Below are 17,627 nucleotides of genomic sequence, written 5' to 3' on the forward strand. Positions count from 1 at the left end.
GTGCCTTGCTTGCAGGTCACCTTAAACCAGGGAAATGCAGTGAGATGCACCCAACAGCCCCCCTGCACCCATCGTTCCCCCCTGGGGACCACCAACGCCCTACCTCACACCCGTGCTCACACACCCAGGTTTGGGCACCGAGGTCCCCCTTCCCCTCTGCGAGGTGGCACCTCGGGACACCCAGGCAATGCATTCCAACAACGCTTTGGGTGCACCGAGTGCCACCCCCAACCCCCGCTCCCCAGCACCTGGCTGCGGCTCAGCGGTGCCATGCGGTTGCACAACCCCTTTGTTGTGTGGGTGGGGGAAGAGATGCAGGGCTCGCCGCTCCCTGCCTGGGCATGAGTCACACAGTGCTCCAGGCACATCTGCTGCGGGGCGCGGGGGTGGCACGGCCTCGGCAGGGTACAGGGGGCACTGGGGCCGTGCCATGGGGTCACATGTGCCACAGGAGCATGCGTGCGTCCTCCCTGCGTGCATCAGGAATGCCTGTGTGTGCTGGCAGCAACCCAGGAGCTGGGCACGAGCACCCTCCTCCTTTCCATTGATTATTTTTTTATATATATAGATATATAATATATATATAATATAATATATATATATATTAAAATTACATTTCTCTTTACAAAAACAATTCGACATCAGGCCAAGGGATGGAGCTCATCTCCTCAGCCAGGGCACAGACCCCCCAGACACAGGGGCTGTGGCATAGTCTCAACTGTTGGCAGGATCCTTTTTGGGGTTGCCCCCATCCCCCAGGTGGGGCTCAGTCCAGAGTCCAGCAGCAGATGGTGGGATCGGGGTGGTGACCCCGCAGTGAGACGCCTGCTCTGGGTCCGGTATCGCTCACCTGGTTCCTGCTGTCACCGCCTGCAAGGAGAGCATATGAGATCAGGGGGTGACAGAGTTGGATCCCATCCCCAGAGTAATATTCATGGACCTACTTCTGCCTGGAGGAGCTGTAGGGGTCGAGGAGGTGGGAGCTGGCCTGCGCCAGGTTCCAGTCGAACATCTCCAGCACCCGGTGGCACTCCACACGGGACTTCAGCCCCAGGCAGAAGAGCTGCTCCACCTGCAAGGGGACACAGGGCATAAGGATCAGGGTGCCAGGGATTGTTCCCACCCTGCTGGCAGCAGGTGCTGCAGGACGCTGTACCTTCAAGTACTGGATGGCACGTTGAACATTCCAGCCGTGGTTCTGCAGGGCTGCCTGGCACTCCTCGGTGGTGACGCCATGCACTGTGTCCTGAACCTGGAGAAGAATGGAGGTCACTGTGTGTTACTGTGGGCAGCAGAGTTGGGGGGTCAGGGAGACACTATGGCTGCCACCCCCAAGACTCCATTCCCAATCAGGAGTTGGGCACCAGCAATGGGGTGTCAACATGGTGTTTCTGCCTCCTGGGCTGGGGTGACAGCCACCTTCCTGCTAGACCCATGAGTCTTGCTGCAGGTAGGGCTAATTTGGGTAAAAAGGGCCCTCAATCCCCACGTGGGAGCTGCAATGACACTCCTGCATGTCTTCAACCCTCTGCAGGTTGAACACTGGGAAACAGATGCATGGGGTGGGGATACCTGTTGCCAACGGCCACCTGGACAAAAGTCACCACATCCCTCCTTACCAGCCGGATCTTCTCCGAGGGACGATAACCATCTGGCCCATCATATACAATTTTCTGGAGGCTGCAGGAAGCTTTCACCAAACACTTGGGCCCAAGATTGCTGTTGTTGGACGAGAAGTTGGCCTTGTAGTCAGGCTGCTGCTGCACCATGGGCCGGACGGTGGCCGTGGTGACCGTGCGGGATGCTGGTGCCTCTTCAGGGCTTTTGGCCTCCTTGAAAAACTTCTCATACTTGTCCAGGTAGGCAGGGCGCTCGGGCAGCAGGTAATAGTGGGTGTTGCTGACCTTCTGCCCATCCTTCACAATGGGCAGGATGCAAGGCCCCTTGGAGCAGTCCTTGCCCTGTGCCTGGATCACTTTGGGGGTAGCGTATTTGGGGTCCAGGGCAAAGCTCTGCGTGGTGGGCATGGGTTTCCCCGGCGACGTGGACAGGCAAGAGCAGAGGGCAGCCCGCTGCTGTGGGGAGCCCACCTGCAGGGCCATGGGGCTGGGCGTCCGTGAAGTGGGCTGTGACAGTGGGTCCCGAGGGGGGATTTGGGGTGGCCGGTCCTCTTCGCCCCCTGAGGCTGGGGACAGCTCACCAGACCAACGCCCAGGTTCATTGCGGCGCAGCGGCCGAGGAGGGATGGGAACGCGGGGTGGGATTTGGGGTTTGTCGTCAGCCAGGCACGCGGATGGCCCCCGGGGCACGTTGAACCTCTTCATGCACTCCTGCTGCAGCTCCTGGAAGATCTCAGTAGTCTGCATCAGGCTGGGTTGCTTGGTGTCCTTGGGGGGCAGAAAGAGGTTGTCCTCCAGCCCCGCCGCCCGCTCACCCTCATCCACAAAGCCGTAGTTGGTTTCACCCCGCTCACGTGCCCTGGGAAGGCCAGTACGGCTGCCCCGTCGCCCCAGGGGGCTGTTGATGGAGCACACCTCGAAGTCATCCTCGTCCTGTGCCACGTCATCGTAGGCGGGCGGTGGGGGCAAGGGCCGGGCGTCCCAGTCCACCACTGGCGTGGGGTGGAGGGGCCGGGGCAGGGCCCGTGTGGGGCTTTGCGGGGGGGTTTTGTCCAGCAGCGAGAAGGCTTCCATAGCCAGTTTGGCGAGGGAGGGGGCCGTCAGCTCCCCCACAGGCGAAGGGGTAGTGGGGGGCACCTCCTCCCCAAAGTCAATGAGGGTCACCTCGCCGCTCGTTGGTCCCTCACTGGGTGACCGGCTGGGTTGCCGCTCGCCCACCTTGGTGCCCGGCACGCGGGCAGAGGGCTTAGCAAGCCGCAGGCCCTTCCCTGGACCTGGCTTCTTCAGGCAGAGCTTTCGGAGGCCTGCCGACAGGCCCTCGTCCTCCTCACTGACCGGGTCGTAGGAGGGCTCTAGGAAACAAAGGAGAAAGCAGTGAGTATCCTACTACGCTACCCACCAATATACCCATCCCACGTCCCCAGCTGCTGCCAATCTCAGCGGTGACTCCAAACCCCAACTCCTTCCCAAAGCCACAGTAAGACTCCAGAAAGCTCCCCACAGCCCCATGGCACAGCAGCCTCAGCCACCCCTCACCCTGCTCTGTGGGCAGGGTCCATGGTGAGCCAGGACGTGACGACGCCCCCTGCTCCACTGCCACCCCAGTGCATGCCATTTCTGGAGCCCGGGAACACAGTCCACAGGGAGCAAAGCCATGCTGTCACCCCCAGGTGCCCAGCAGCACCCACATGTGCCATTGGTGAGAGCAAGAGCCAAGCACACAGCACACCCTGAGTACCTTGAAAGAAAGGAGCTAAGAGAGAAGAGAAGGGGCAGGAGCAGGACTGGCGGCTCCCAGAACAGCCCAACTTACTGGTAAGCAGGATGGAAGGCTGAGGCGGGCGCGGAGGCGGCTGCCCTGCGGGAGGAGAAGAGAGAGCCCGAGAGCAGGCGGGACGCAGGGTGAGCGCGCGGAGCAGGCGGCAGCCGGGGCGGCTGTTAGCAGGAGCATGGCGCATGCTTTGTCCCCCTGCACCGCTATGGACAGCAGCAGGTGCCGGTGGCTGCCCCAGTGGGTCGCGGGGTTGGGGGTACAGAACTTGCTCTGTGTTGGCTGCAACCGCACCAGTGAGCCGCTCTGCTCCGTAATGGGGAGCCCTGCCCCGGGAGGGGACGAGGGGCCCGGCCGAAGGCCAGCAGGGCAGAGTCCAGTCCAGAGGGGCCGGGCAGAGCCGCCCACACTGCTGGCAGTGGCACTGGGCAGGATGACAGCGTGTGCTGGATCCCCACCACCAGGGCTGCAACAAGCAAACGGCAGCAGAGAGACAGAGCAGAGGGGACAGAGGGATAGTCCTGCCCGCCACCCAGGCAGAAGGGTGCTCAGAAGGGACTTGGTGCAGCTGACAGGTCAGAGGTGGGGGGTGAAAGGGTGAAGACACTTACTTTTAGCCCTTCCTGGGAGCTGGGTGGGTCTGGCAGCACTCAGGTCCACTCCTAAAACATCAGGAGGGTCCATGGGATTTCCCAGGTACAGCCTGGGGGAGAAAGAAGAGAGCAGCAGGGGATCAGCAGGATGTTGCACCTCTCTGGGCACACGGGGCACACCTGGTTATACATTCTGTATGCTGCAACGTACAGTAGGGGGCTCACCCTGCTCCTTGCTGCAGGATGGTGACCCCACAGCTCCATGGAGAGAGGTATATCCCAACTGCTGCGTCCCTGTGATGCCAAGCGCCCATATGCTGCATTTTATGAGGCTTCTGGCTCTACAGCACAGCCCCTGGTGCCGTCCCAGTGTCACCCATCCCCTCTCTGCCTCCGGCACAGGGCACCCATACATGGGGTACCAAACCCAGAGCAGTACGGCGGGAGGCCCGGGCGAGCCATCGCAAGCCAGGCATGGCGAGGCAGAGAGCCGGCGCAGCCCGAAGGCCTGGGTGTGTGCCGAGCTCGGTGCGTTCTCTGCGGCCCGGACGGCACGTACCCAGGGCGCGTGCCCACGCAGCGGGGCGCGGGGAGGCCTGCCAGGGCACGAGGCATGTCCGTGCGCCCGGCGCCTCAACAAAGCACTCCGGGGGCCGCCTGCACAGCTCCTGTGCTGGGAGCCCTGCTGTATTGGAGCTGCGGTGCCGTGGGTACCACCATTGCATGAGGTGTGGGAGCAGTGCAGGCTTTGTAGCTGCATCTTGTTCCTCCCCTAATAGCCCTCCCACATCCCCCCTCCCCGAAGTTGGGGGAGAATCCACAGAGAGCTATAACCGTGCCCAAAGCTTCCTGGGGTCTGCTGCACCTCAGGATCCAATGCACCATGCCCAGCCTCAACGCTGCCCCAGTCCTCTTCCAGCCCTGCTTCCATTACAAACCAAACAGGGTCAACTCTTGGTAGAGCACGGGGAGAAGAAAATATAAGTTATGTCTATATAAAATACCAGCAGCTGTGATACTGTCACCTCTGGGGTGACACTTCCCCTGTCCCAGCACTGCCAAGAACCAAGGGGTCTGTGGGCCTGGGAGAAGGGCTCCACGTCCAGCCCAGCCCCGTGTCCCCATGCTCCATCCCATGCAGCACCCGACCCCATTAGTGAGAAGAGGTGAGGGGGTTAGTCAAGCTGCGAGGACCCTGCCCAGAGCTGTCCCCAGCACAGCAAGGAAGAAGAGGAGTTGTAAGGGAGGAAGGCCAAGCTCGCTCCTTGCAGGGGGGAGGCAGGGGGTGAGGGGGTTGCAGAGAAGACAGAAAGTTTCTTACTCATCAATTTTATCGGGAAACCCCCAGCACTGCTGAGGGTTGGTGTCTCCATGGCCTGTGTGGATGAAGCTGTTTTTAAGCGGCTGGCTGATGTCATGGGCCGACAGCCCCGCCACCGAGGTCACCGTGTTGCGGGGGAACTGGCCCACTTTTAGGGTCCGCTTATTCTGACCCCGCCACCAGTAATTCTCGGCCCTAAGGAATAAAAAGGACCTTCGTTACTGAGGATGGTGTGGGGAGGGTGGCAAGACCCCAGAGGGTGGCGATGGGAGGGGGACAGAGCCCTGCCCCAGTGACACAGGAGGAGCAAAGTGACTCAGCCTGTGACATGCAGGCAGGCAGTGGCACAGCTAGGGAGGGTGCCCAGATCCTAATCTTGAGCCCTGGGCCCCCCCCAGGCACCAGAATGCCAGGAGGGGGGCAGAAACCAGCACATAGGGGATGGAGGTGAGTGAGGAGCAGAGCTCCTTGTAGGGTGTGTCCATGCACACCCCGAGATGCTCAGGAGCCCTGGGCATGGGGCTGTCACTGAGGATGGAAGAAGCAATGGCCATGGGACCAAGAGTCTGGGTGCTGATGCTGAATCCCCAGATATCCCAGTGCCCACATGGGAAACCCAAGTGGGGACATCAGGCTGTGGGATCTCCCTTTCTTCCTTCCTCCCTACCAGTGGAGCCCCATGAGGGGTGAGCTCCCTCTGACTATCTGAGGACACTGGGTCCCAGTGGAGTCCAGCGCCGCCCCAGGACACAACTACCACTGGGGGGCACAGCCATAGGAGGGGACAAACCCAGAAAGCAAACTCCAGGGAGGCCCCCCCCAAGCAGCACCCCCTAGCCTTTCCCAATCCTGCACGCTGCCCCCCTCCTGCACCCCACGCACTGGGGGACGCCCGCAGCCCCGCTCTCCTCAGGCAGGCAGCGGAGCCGCGCAGGGGGTGGCACAGCTGCCGGCGCTGCCAACCCGGCGAGGCTGGCACGGGCCCCGCGGTTTCCTGGAGTCACCTGTGAGTCACCAGCGGCCACTAGCTCAGCCCTTTTCCTGTTTACCTTCCCCGCTCGCCGCCAGCCAGCCGCATTACTCAGCGCCGGGACCCCTGGCGAGGGCACCGGGCACCCTCCCTCGCCCGCAGCGCAGCGGGGCGGGCTGCTGCGTCCCCTCCCGTAAGGTTCCTGCTCCTTCCCCAGCTTCTCGAGCGATGCTGCGGCCAGGCTGCCCCAACCCCGCCGCTCAAACCCCCGGTACAAACCTGCTCCGTGCCCCGCATCCCTGCCGAAAGCCCCCTCCCTGGGCCTTCAGGTAGGTCCTGCCGCCGTGCACATGGAGCCGGGGGCCCCTTCCCCTGCCCACACACACGTACGCACACCCGGCGCTGGTTCAAACGACGTGCAGGGGCTTGAAAAAGGGGTGGGGGGTGTTGACGGTGCCCCAGGGCGGCCTCAACGGGGCCGGATGCAGCCCCCGGAGGAGCCCCCCGCCCACCGTCTCCTCCCTGCCCTGGCACTCCACAAAGGGAAACTGAGGCACGGGGCGAGTGCCCCCACCCCCAACAGCAGCACCACCGCGAAGCCCCACCAGCCCTACTCCACACCCCCAAAGCAGCAGAGCCACCCCGACGCAGCGCCTGCTGGGGAAACTGAGGCATGAGAGGCTGCACTCAGCCCCCCCAGCCCAACGGCTCCCCCAGAAGGACCGCATCCCCCCCTCCTGCCCCCACCCCAGTGCCCCTCACCGCTGTGCAGTTCACCCGGGGCCGGCAAGCGGGGCGAGCGCGGCAGCAGCAGCCCCGCAGTGCGCCCGTGATGCACCGGGGACGATGTGCGCGCAGTGGCGCGGCCGCGCCGCCCTCCGCCGCTCCTTTCCCTCCTTCCCTCCCTCCGCCGACGCCGTTTCCCTTCCCTTCCCCTCCCCTCCCCTCCCTGCAATTAAACCACCGCCAGACCCTGGGCAAGAGTCATCGGGGAGCAGCCGGGGGAGAAAGCTGGTCCCTGCAGCCACACAAATCCGGCCTGATTCACCGTGCCGGAACGCGGGGAGCCAGCCCCAGGGGAGGGGGGCAGAGGGGAGGCTGCGCCTTTCTCTTCGCCTCCACCCCGCTGTGGGGCCAGCAGGGGGGCTGGCACCCTGTGCAACATCGGGGAAAGGGACGCTGAGAGCCTCCAGCGTGTCCCTTGGGGATAGGGATCCTGGAGGGGATGCTCTGAGGATGAGCATCCAGGGACCTGGTGTCACCCACCCTCCCAGCTTGGAGCCAGGGACCTCCAGGGTAGGGAAGGAGGGCGTGGGGCAGGATGGAGCAGCCACTAAGCAAAGCCTCAGAGCAGAAGCAGAGGTGGCACTGAGGCCCTGGTGACAGTGGCACGTCCCCGCTGCTATCAGCAGGGAGCGGCTGCCTGGCAGCTGTGTCCTAGGGCAAGGCCATGGGGTGAGTCAGCGGGGACAGGTGCTGTGGAGCAGCCACGGTGCCCATGTCATGGGGGCACAGAGCCCCAAACTCCCCACTGCTCTGCCCACTGCTCCCCATCCTTGGCTGCGGGCCCCCACACAGGGGGGCTGTGCTTTAGGGGCTGTGCTTTACAGGACTGACTTGAGGTCCCCCCCCATGCACTACCTGCCCTCGATGACCGTGATGATGTCGTTCATCTGGATGTGCAGCTTGTCGGGTTCCTCAAAGTCTTGCAGAGCCCTCATGTCGGTGGGCTGGGCCTGCAGGGACGGTGGGGTGAGTGCATGGGAGCATCTCCACATCCCCCTTCACTCTGCACTGCAAAGGGGCAATGAGGACCACCTGAAACCTTCCATCCCACACCTACCTCCACCAGGAAGTCACGCAGGGCCACGAAAGTGGGCCGGTCCTCGGGCTTGTGGGCCCAGCACTGCAGCATGACGTTGTAGACATCCTGGGGACAGTCCTCGGGCCGTGGCAGCCTCTCACCCTCTTTGTCAATCTTGTGTAGGATCTGTGGGGCAAGGCAGTGCCATCACGGGACAGTGTGTGCTGGGGACATTTGGTCTGGGGAGCCATAGATAAGGGGCTTGCTGCACCCACCTGGCTGCCATTGAGGCCAATCCATGGCTCCTGTCCATAGGTGAACATCTCCCATAGTGTCACCCCAAACATCCAAGTATCACTTGCGTGGGAGAAAGTGCGTGTCTTTAGGCTCTCAGGAGCACACCTACAGAGGGAAGGATGTGAGCATCACAAGGGGTGGGCCCCCAGATCCCCCTCTCCACATGGACCCCCGGCCCAAGCTCACCAGGCAAAGGGCACCTTACGATGTTCCTGCATCACGTAGTGGTCGTCATTTTTGGGCAGAGCCCTCATCAGCCCAAAGTCCCCAATCTTGACCTGCTCATTGGAGGCCAGCAGGATGTTGCGGGCAGCCAGGTCTCTGTGGATGAAGCGCTTGGACTCCAGGTAGGCCATACCCTTGGCCACCTGGATGGCGTACTGGCACAGCGTGGAAATGAGAAAATGGCCCTGGTTCTTCCGCAGACGGTCCAGGAGGGAGCCAAGAGGGGCCAGTTCTGTCACCTGGGCAATAGGAACAGGATAGCAAGGTGGTCAAGCTGAGAACACCCCAATTTTGGGCTGCTTTCTGTTCCCCAGTCTTGGCACCACTGGAAAGACTGCAGTGGATACCATTGGAGGTGGACCCCATGCCCACCTGGCTCACTTGGCCCCACACACAGCACCACCGCCCTGCAGGGCTTGCTGACAGCAGCACCCAAAGGACGAGGCTGGTCCTGCTGGGGACTCACCATCTTCATGGGGTGGGAGAGCACCACGCCGTAGAGGCGGATGAGGTTCTTGTGGTCCAGCGAGTGCATGGCATTCACCTCGCGGATGAAGTCATCCAGCACCTCCGGCTGGCTCAGCACATCCGTCTTCAGACACTTCACAGCCACGTTGAGCTACAGCCGAGAGAAGGGGTGAGCCATGGAATGGGGACAACACCTTTCTGGGGGTGTCCCTGTGCCCAGACCCCCACCACCGGCGTAAGGTTTTGCACAGGCTCGTGCCCCTCACCGTCTTGCCAGCAGGCGTGCACCACTCTCCACGACGCACAACACCAAAGGAGCCATCACCCAACTTCTCGAAGAGCGAGAGGTCTCGCTCCCTGATGAGGCAGGTGAGGGAATGCTGGCCCCCTGTGTCTGGGGGGGGTGGCGTTGGGGGCTTGCGGAAGGTGCTGTGGGGCTGAGGAGGCAGCTCCGAGTCGGGGCGCTTCCCACTGAACACCTGCAGTGTGCAGAAGGGCAAGATGTGGGCTTGGAGACACCCACAAGTCCTCCCTCCCATCGGTGGTGGCCAGAGCCTGCCTCAGTTTCCCCTTCCCACCGGTGAGAGCTCTTGGTGCCTTGCTGGTGCCAGGCAGATGGGTCGCCCCGTCCACCTCTTTGGCTCTGCACATGCCGTTCCTTCTGAAACCTACTCATGACCCCACGTGGTGTTTCCCCAGCGGGCGGCGTGCTGAGCAGCACTTGTAGATGGATGGAAGAGGCTGCCCTCCAGCAGCCAGAGGTCCCGGGCTCTCCTCGGCCAGGCTGTGGGCACACGATGTGCCTGGGCACCGTTCCAAGAGAAACCTCCAGCGCAGTGACACATCCCTGCAGCAACGTGGGCCTTGCGACACGCGCTGCTGCTGCCAGCTGCCCAGAGGGGTTGGGGACCGGCTCTCCTCCCCACCAGCTGGCACTGGGGACATCGCCCACGGGAAGAGGTCTGTCCTGGCTCACAGCTGGGGCAGCTGGCACCCGCACGGGGGCCGGGGCAGGCATGTGGCTGCGGTGGGAGGTGGCATTTCTCTGCCCGGCACAAGGCTGAGTCGCCTTCTATTAAAAGCCAGGCACAGCTTGGCTCAGCCCAGATGAGTCACAGAAGGGAGAGGCCACGACCCAGCGCCCAGCTGGTGAGCACACAGGCCATCTGAGGCTGTGAGGTGCCCAGGGGTGCAGCATCACTGTCATTAGGGAAGGGTCCCTGGATCCCCCGCCCTAGTGCTGCTGGGAGCCGAGGCAGGCAGAGGGCTGCGCAGCCCACAGGGCTGGCTGAGGCTCTGCTACTAATTAGCTCTGAATAAGTTTCTTGGAAAAAGAGGCAAATCACAGGAGGGGAATGAATTTCCTGAGTGCCGATCCCAGCTGAGAAGTGACCCAAGAGCTGCGTAGGGCTGAGGCATGTTAGCCATACCTTGCTCATCCAAGATTTCCGCTTGCACATGGCTTTCCTCCGCTTCACTGCCTCCCACAGCCGCCGCTGGCCTATGGGATACAGGGACTGTCACTGACACAGGGCCCTTCTTGAGAAGAACCACCCTTCAGCCTTTGGGACCACGTGTTCCTCTGGGCTCCCCAAAAGAAGCAGCCACAGAGGGGTAAAGGGGGAGGTTGAGGGAGGAGGATGTACCCACCGGGGCGCCCCATGCCAATCTTCTCCAGATCCTCATTTTTGACGTACTCGAAGTGGGACAGGCGGGTGACGTTGAGTTCATCCCGGATGCGCAGGAAGTATTGTTGCAGCTGCAGCTCAGTCAGCAGCTCCAGCAGCCAGTCTGTGCCCTCTTCCGCCTGCATGCTACAGCTCAGCTTCTGCCACACAAGGTGCTGGGTTAGTGTGGACCCTGCACTGCTCCCCAGTGTCCCCAGGAGCCCAGCACTATCCCACCCATGTGCCAGAGGGGCTGGAAGCCGGGGCTGCTCCCTGTCCCAGTGGGGATGCTAGAGATACTCATGCGACTCACCTCCTGCAGAGCCCATCCTGGGCTTTCTTCCCTATCAGCAGGACCCATGGAGAAGGGCATGAACCCCATAGTGCCCACAGTCCTAATGAAACACACCCTGTGCTGTATGTACCCAGACAGCAGTGCCAGGAATGGAGAAGAGGCAGAGCCCCAAGGCATGGCACAGATTCCCATAACACTGTCTCCACACTGCATGCTGGCATCTTACAGACATAAGGGACAGTTGCAACTGGCACCACACACGCACACGGGGCACGCTCCCTGTACCCAGCTGCTGAGGGCGGAGGTGGCAGCTGTCCCCTGCAGGGACAGACACCTCAGTGCTGTCCTGCTGCCATAAGGCGGTGGCACAGGAGGAGACAGATGGAGACACAGAGCCACGAGTGTGCAGGGAATGAAGGTCTCCAGGGTGTCATCATTACCTCCCTGGAGCTGTGCTGGGGCACAGGATCCTCAACACCATGGATCCTCACGTCCTTCAAGTACCCCCCCTGTCGCACCGCACCTCACTGTCCCCTCTCTCCCTCCCCACCATAACCGCAGCCTTCCAGGAAGAAACCCAGCTCAGCTTCCCGCCTCCAGCAGCCAGAGGGGACGTGGGAAAGCCCCCACGCCGGCCCCACAGCAGGGCAGCCCCGTCCATCCTCCTCTTTCCCTGGGGAGACGACGTGGCCCCCGGCCCCCTCACCATCTGTGTCCCAGCTGCGTCACAGCCATCGCAGCCCTCGGCTAAAAATACGGCGGGCACGGGGCACGTGGGGGCACTGCAGCCGAAGGAGCCGCCAGCTCACAGCACGGGGCCATCCGCGGCACCGGGGGGGTGACGGCCACTTACTCGGTAGACGCGGAAGCGGGCGAGGAAGGGGAAGGAACGGCGCAGAGTCTCGAAGCGTCGCATCCTGTTTGGCTGCAGCCTCGGCCCAATGTGCTCAGGGTACCCCTGCGGGTGCCAGCGTCCCTGGGGCACGACGAACGCAGCAGAGACAGGGGACCTACAGGGGTGTCAGCCCGGCTGGGCGACGGCTTGCTGAATGCCACCCGGGTACGGCCACCCCACACATCCCACAGCAGGCGCAGAGGGCTCGGGGCATCCCTGCTGCACAGGGGCCGGCAGCAGGACGCAGCGCTGCGCTTCTCCTCCTCCTGCTTCCGTCGTGCCCTCCTTCCCGGCCGTCCTGCCCTCCCCTTCCCAAACGCAATGGGGTTGGAGCTGCGGCGTCGGCGCTTTCCCGATCGGTGCCCACGGGTTCGCTCCCCGGCAGTTGCTGTCTGTGGGTCCTGGGGCTTCGAGCGGCCGCCCTGCCCAGCTCCTGTCCCAGGAGGGTTTATTTTAGCTGCGCGTTGGCCCGGCTCTGGGCCGTGCGCCCAGGGGGCCGGGCTCCGATCAATGTGCTGCTTTCTCTCTTGTTCGGCGGGTGCTCGGCAGCTGCACCGCCTGGGAGAGCGGACCCTGGCTCCCATTGCCATGGAAACTCGCTCCGGCCTTGGGAAAAGCTCCCAGGCCTCAGTTTCCCCCCTCAGGAAGCAAGGCGGGAGGGGGGACATCCGGCCTTGAGCTCCCAAAGGGGAGGCAGTGGGCATGAGGCCAGGGTGACGGGCACCGTGCCGCTGCCCCACAAGCCACAAGGGACAGTGGGTGTGCTGCCAGCCCCATAAACCTACTCGGCTGCCAGACCCTGCGGGGTGCTGGGGGACATAGAGATGGACCCCTCCACAACCATCGGTGTGCCAAGGTGACATGGGACAGGCAGCTCTTGCTGCATTGTGGCCATGCCCAAAGAGCTTCCGCCGTGGCTTCCAGTGCTGGGATCCCGGCTGGCACCCGGCACAACGGCCCCATTGAGGAGGGACAGACGGGCACAGTGCCCTCGGCACCAAGCTCTGCCACGCGCCAGCTCTCTGCCCTGGGGACACCGAGGGTGTGGGGGTTCCCTGTCCCACTGTGCAGCCCCCAGCACCCTCTGGTACCTCCAAGCCCGGGACAGCTGTATTCCAGCTGTGCACACCTTGCTTCAGTTCCCCTCCTTGCAATGGGTCTAAGAGCACAGGGCCAACACCACCACCTGAGCCCCCAGCACCCCAGTAGGGTGCGAACCCCCAGAAACTGTGGGGCACAAACCACAGCCCCCACCACACAAGGAGACAGCTAAGAGCCACGGCACAGGGGCAGGGGGATGGATGGCACAGGTACCCACGCACACACCTGCAGCACTGAGATGCACCCTACGTGCACGCACGCTCCTGCACGGGCGGTGACGGCTCTCACGTGCGCCCCAGGACCACACACACGCAATCCTGCAACCACACGCACCACGCACACACCCCGACACGTGCACGACCGCAACCACACCTCCCTCTCCCCTTCCTTGCGTTCAAACACATCACCTCCGTTCAAACACATCACCTCCGCGCACCCCTCCCCAACTCCCCTGCAGCTACCACCGTGCCCGGGCGCACGTGCACCAACACCCCGAGCACCAACAGCCCACCACCTTCTCCGACTGACGCACGTCTGGCTGTGCGCCCGCACACCGCTCCTGGGCACCGCGGCCATACACCCACGGCACCGCGCAACGTCACGACTCTGCCCACGGGCTCAGCCCCGGGCGGCACACGCAGCGCCGGTGCGACGCGCGCCCTCCCGAGGTGACAAGCGGGGGTGCACAAACACATCCCGACCCCCCTCCGAACCCTTTCCCCGCGTCCCTGCACCCCGCACCCCTCGCTCCCATAAGGGGAAACTGAGGCGCGCTACGCGAGTGGTACCAACACGCAGCCAACCCCTTGGTGGGAGGGGGAGAGGGGGCGAAGGGACAGCCCCGATTTGCACAGGGTGACCCCAGAAAGGGGACAAGGGTCCATGCCGCTGCAGATGGCCATCTGCGTGGCTGCCAACCACCTGTGCTGGGCACCGTGCCCGTCCTGCGGCAGCCCCTCTGTGCCCAACGCGGTGCCAGCACCAGCTGAGCCAGGCTCACACCGTGCCACCAAGAGGGGACAGTGCACGCCTGTGTGAAAACACCTGGGTCCACATCCCAGCATGTCCCTCAGTAACACAATTCCTCCCCCACCCACATGCCCCGTGCCTCAGTTTCCCCAAGCATCAGGGAAGGAGTGCAGCCACGCAGGGTGGCTGCTGTCCCCAGGCCAATTTATGGGGAGATGCCATGCAAGGGAGCATCATCGTGAGCCCCCTAGGCCATGCCAGCCTCAAATCCACAAGCACCCTGGGGACGCCATGGGGGCCGTGCCACTGCTCCCCCCGTCTCCCCCAGCACTGACCCGCCGGCACGCCATGCCCAGAGTGACGTCCTGCTGGGGAGGCAGCCCAGGACGACTGCTGCCCATCCGTGGGGCTCGCAGCCCGCTGCTGTCCGACAGGCTGTGGGGCAGGGCGGGCAGCATCTCCTCCTCCTCCTCGGCGCTGCTCAGGCGCTGGTAGTCACATCTCTCGCCCATGGCAACGGCGGCGGTTGGGGGGCTCTGCGCCTGCCTGGGGGCGGCGAGGGTTGGAGCCGGGCACGGGATCACATGGCAGAAAGTTGCTGCAGTTCCGGAAAACAGCGAGAGGGTGAAGGTGACCGCGGTGATGGAGGGGAAGAGGGAGGGGGGAGGATGGACGCGTAGGGGAGGGGGAGAGAACGAGGAGCCCCCCGGGTACCCATCCTCACCGTGGCACTGCTGTTCTCCTCCCAGCTCCGCAGCTTGCGTGCCCCCCCCGGTACCCGAGCGTGGAGGCGGGGGCATCGGAGGTGGCATCACCGCAGCCTCTGTCTCCCCCCGGCTGGCACTGCGCAGCCCTCGTCAGGCAGAGGGGAGCAGCGGGGAGCACCACCCGGTGGGGTGGGGGCTATGGAGGTCCCGTGCCTATCCCAGGGGCCGCGGGGGAGGGCCGCAGCATCCCCAGCATCCCTCCTGGTGTGGGAGGAGGGGGCAGGGATGCGCGGGGAAGATGGCTGCTGCGCAGCACTGGCGCAAAGCTCAGCAGGGCAGGGAGCGTAGCCAGGCCCTGGTGTGATGGGGGAGCATGCGGCAAGGATACACTGTGATATCCCACCTCTAGCACAGAGCTGGGGGTGGTCCTGAGATGCTGCCCGTGCCTGCAGCCCTCCAACATCACATGCAGTCACAGCAGGAGCGAGCGGCGCTGTGTCACCCCCCCGGATGGGGACCTGTCACTATCCCATCGGAGCCCCCAGGTGCAGGGGTCTTACAGGGGGCTGAGTCGGAGCCGCAAGACGGGGAGGAGGTGGGGCTTAGAGCTCTGCAGCCCCGCTACACCTGCCTGTGCTTGGAGGCATCATACAGCCCCAGGGACCAAAGGGGTCCTGGTGCCACCACTGCTTGGCACGACGCCCACCCCATCTCCTGGTCCAATGCCACAGAGCATGACACCCCATTCTACATCCCATTCTGCCCCCTAGGAACACTATACACCCCACCTCTGTCCCCAGCGACACCCCCCCACAGCTTCTCCCTTCCCATCCCCTTGCCCCCTCCCCTCCCCTGCACCCACAGCTCCGGCTAAGCTGCAAGATGATCCCACGGTTCCAGTGCAGGGGGCACAAGCCCATCCTGCTCCCAACGTCCCAGCACACCCCATACCCAGCGGGGCAATGGCCTCTCGGCGGCCCCTCCTGCCATACCACAGAGGTGAGCTCAGCACCAAGCTGAGCCCGCGGGCGCGGGGCGTGGGAGCAACAGCCACCTCCGCGCGCAGCCCCGCCGGCGTCACCGCTGTGACTGATGCACGTGCTATGCCACCTTCCTGCTGGCCCCGGCCACACTGCCCGTACAACCCCCCCAAGAGAACTTTCACCCAGTGCCAGTGGAGCAGTGCTGCAGGGTCTGAGCCCCAGGGTCACTCCACACAGCCAGGACAAGCTATGCACATGGCACGAAGCCTTAAACCCATTTGTGGGTTGTGAACCGAAACCCAATCCCAGCACCCATGGACCTGCGGCTCAGCCAAACCCCCAAAGCAAGAGCAGTCTGGAGCAGGTGCACAGAACCACCCCAGGGGGTTCCCACCAAAACCACGGCCACTGTGGCAGTGACAGTCACACTGACCACAAAGTATCCTCCCCACCGCAGGACACCGCAGGACACCGGACCTCCCCATTGCTCCAGGCAAGCCAGCGTCATCCTTGTCCCCACATCCCTCTTGATGTCCCCAAGGAGCAGGGCAGCAGCATCCCCCACACCCACTCCATCTCCCCATGGAGCTCTGAGGCAGGGGTTTCCCACTCACCTCCAGTGCAGCACATTGCCCCGCTCACTGTCACATCAGGGCTGACGCTCACCACCCTGCCTGCCTCCTTCCTGACAGCGGTGTCACCTGGAAGTGATGTCACCGACTCCAGCAGCGGCACGAGTGGCTGTGCCCTAGGCTGGTTTGCTCAGCCCTGGCGGGGCCCCAGGGGTGGCCCCAAATGGCAGTGACAACACTCAGCAGGCTGGCTGCTCCAGTGCAGCCACGCACGCACACACACACATAAGGACACCTGCAGGATGTCGGTGCCCCACTCCCCCGTTGTGCTGCCTCTTGCCCCCTCTGAATCCCAGCGCGGTGCCCCCATACCGATGTGTGTTCTGCCTTCCTTGCTGCTGGCACCTGGCATGGCTCGCTGGGACATCTCGGAGGGCCGGCACGGAGCAATGCTGACGCCCGTGGTGGGGGTGGGCGGCGAGGCCGGCTCACTGGGTGCCCCTGTGCTGTGGGCTCGGTGCCACTGGAGCCCAGCACCATGGTTTGGTTCTGCCCCAGTGCATCTCCTGCTCTCTGCGCAGCCATCAGCCTGTGGACGTGTCCACAGCCCAGCAGTGCCCCCCCCGCCCCGACAAAGCCCAGTGCAACCCCAATCCTCTCCCTAAGCCTCTTTCCTCTGCTAAATCCGCTCCGTATGTCAGGTCGCAGCCCATCGCCCACAGGAGCTGTTCCCCATCTCTGCACCCACAAGTAGGACCCAGCCCCAGTCTGGAATGCATCCCCAGGGTGGTGGGAATATGGTGAACTGGGTGCACAGGGGGATTTGCGACCCAATCTCATCCCTGGCTCTGTTTCCTCTGGTTGGTTTCACGGCCCAATTGGCTGCATTTTTGCACAAAAAGGCAGGAGAGGCACAGGACAGCAGCCAGGCAAAGAGGCAAGGACACATGCATCAGCTGTAGGCACTTCCAGCAAAGCAGCCCCCCAGCACCCAGCCAGAGCCCCATGTCCAGAGCAGTGTCAGAGAGCACATGGCACAATCCAGCACTGCCACATGATGGCACTGGGCTTGGCATCACTGAGCATCACCGCCCCAGGGATTGAGCCACCAAGAGACCCCCCCTGCAATTGGGCAACCCAACGCAACACCAGTCTGTGCCTGGCAGCCCCCACACTCCTCTTACCTGTACTGGGGCAGGCGGTGCAGCTCAGGTCCGTTGGCAGCACCACTCTGTGCCCCAGCGTCCCCACGAGCCCAGCACTGACGCAGAGGTGGCACAGTGTCACGGCTTCACCCACGCAGCCATGGGGGTTGCAGAGCTCTGGTCACACTGCCCATAGGGTGGCCTGGGGAAGGAGAGGTCAAGATG

The 17,627-nt window shown here is 63.5% G+C and overlaps 2 protein-coding genes across 5 annotated transcripts; both read right to left on the reverse strand.

The window, feature by feature from the left end:
- Nucleotides 1-589: 589 nt before the first annotated feature.
- TNK2 (tyrosine kinase non receptor 2) lies at nucleotides 590-17,627 on the reverse strand. 4 transcript variants are annotated; one of them, XM_042820298.1, is made up of 16 exons: nucleotides 17,442-17,627; nucleotides 10,719-10,896; nucleotides 10,499-10,569; nucleotides 9,335-9,547; nucleotides 9,067-9,219; nucleotides 8,562-8,839; nucleotides 8,354-8,480; nucleotides 8,118-8,264; nucleotides 7,916-8,010; nucleotides 5,305-5,499; nucleotides 4,002-4,093; nucleotides 3,433-3,477; nucleotides 1,620-2,971; nucleotides 1,157-1,252; nucleotides 945-1,072; nucleotides 590-870 (listed from the first exon to the last, which is right to left on the reverse strand). In XM_042820298.1, the coding sequence occupies exons 2-16, from the start codon at nucleotides 10,879-10,881 to the stop codon at nucleotides 864-866; spliced, it is 3,162 nt and encodes a 1,053-aa protein (XP_042676232.1). In that variant the 5' UTR covers nucleotides 10,882-10,896; nucleotides 17,442-17,627; the 3' UTR covers nucleotides 590-863. The 4 variants fall into 4 exon arrangements, with proteins under 4 accessions (XP_042676232.1, XP_042676233.1, XP_042676230.1 ...); XM_042820299.1 differs by lacking the exon at nucleotides 17,442-17,627 and adding an exon at nucleotides 16,300-16,317; XM_042820296.1 differs by lacking the exon at nucleotides 17,442-17,627 and adding an exon at nucleotides 11,884-12,048.
- LOC122161430 (protein diaphanous homolog 1-like) lies at nucleotides 14,259-14,811 on the reverse strand. The gene has a single exon (XM_042820870.1). It carries the CDS (start codon nucleotides 14,805-14,807, stop codon nucleotides 14,259-14,261), a length of 549 nt encoding a protein of 182 aa, XP_042676804.1. The 5' UTR covers nucleotides 14,808-14,811.

Source organism: Centrocercus urophasianus, unplaced genomic scaffold, assembly GCF_019232065.1.
Source record: "Centrocercus urophasianus isolate 14NV4802_14NV808 unplaced genomic scaffold, USGS_Curo_1.0 seq_19, whole genome shotgun sequence".
Lineage (NCBI taxonomy): Eukaryota > Metazoa > Chordata > Aves > Galliformes > Phasianidae > Centrocercus > Centrocercus urophasianus.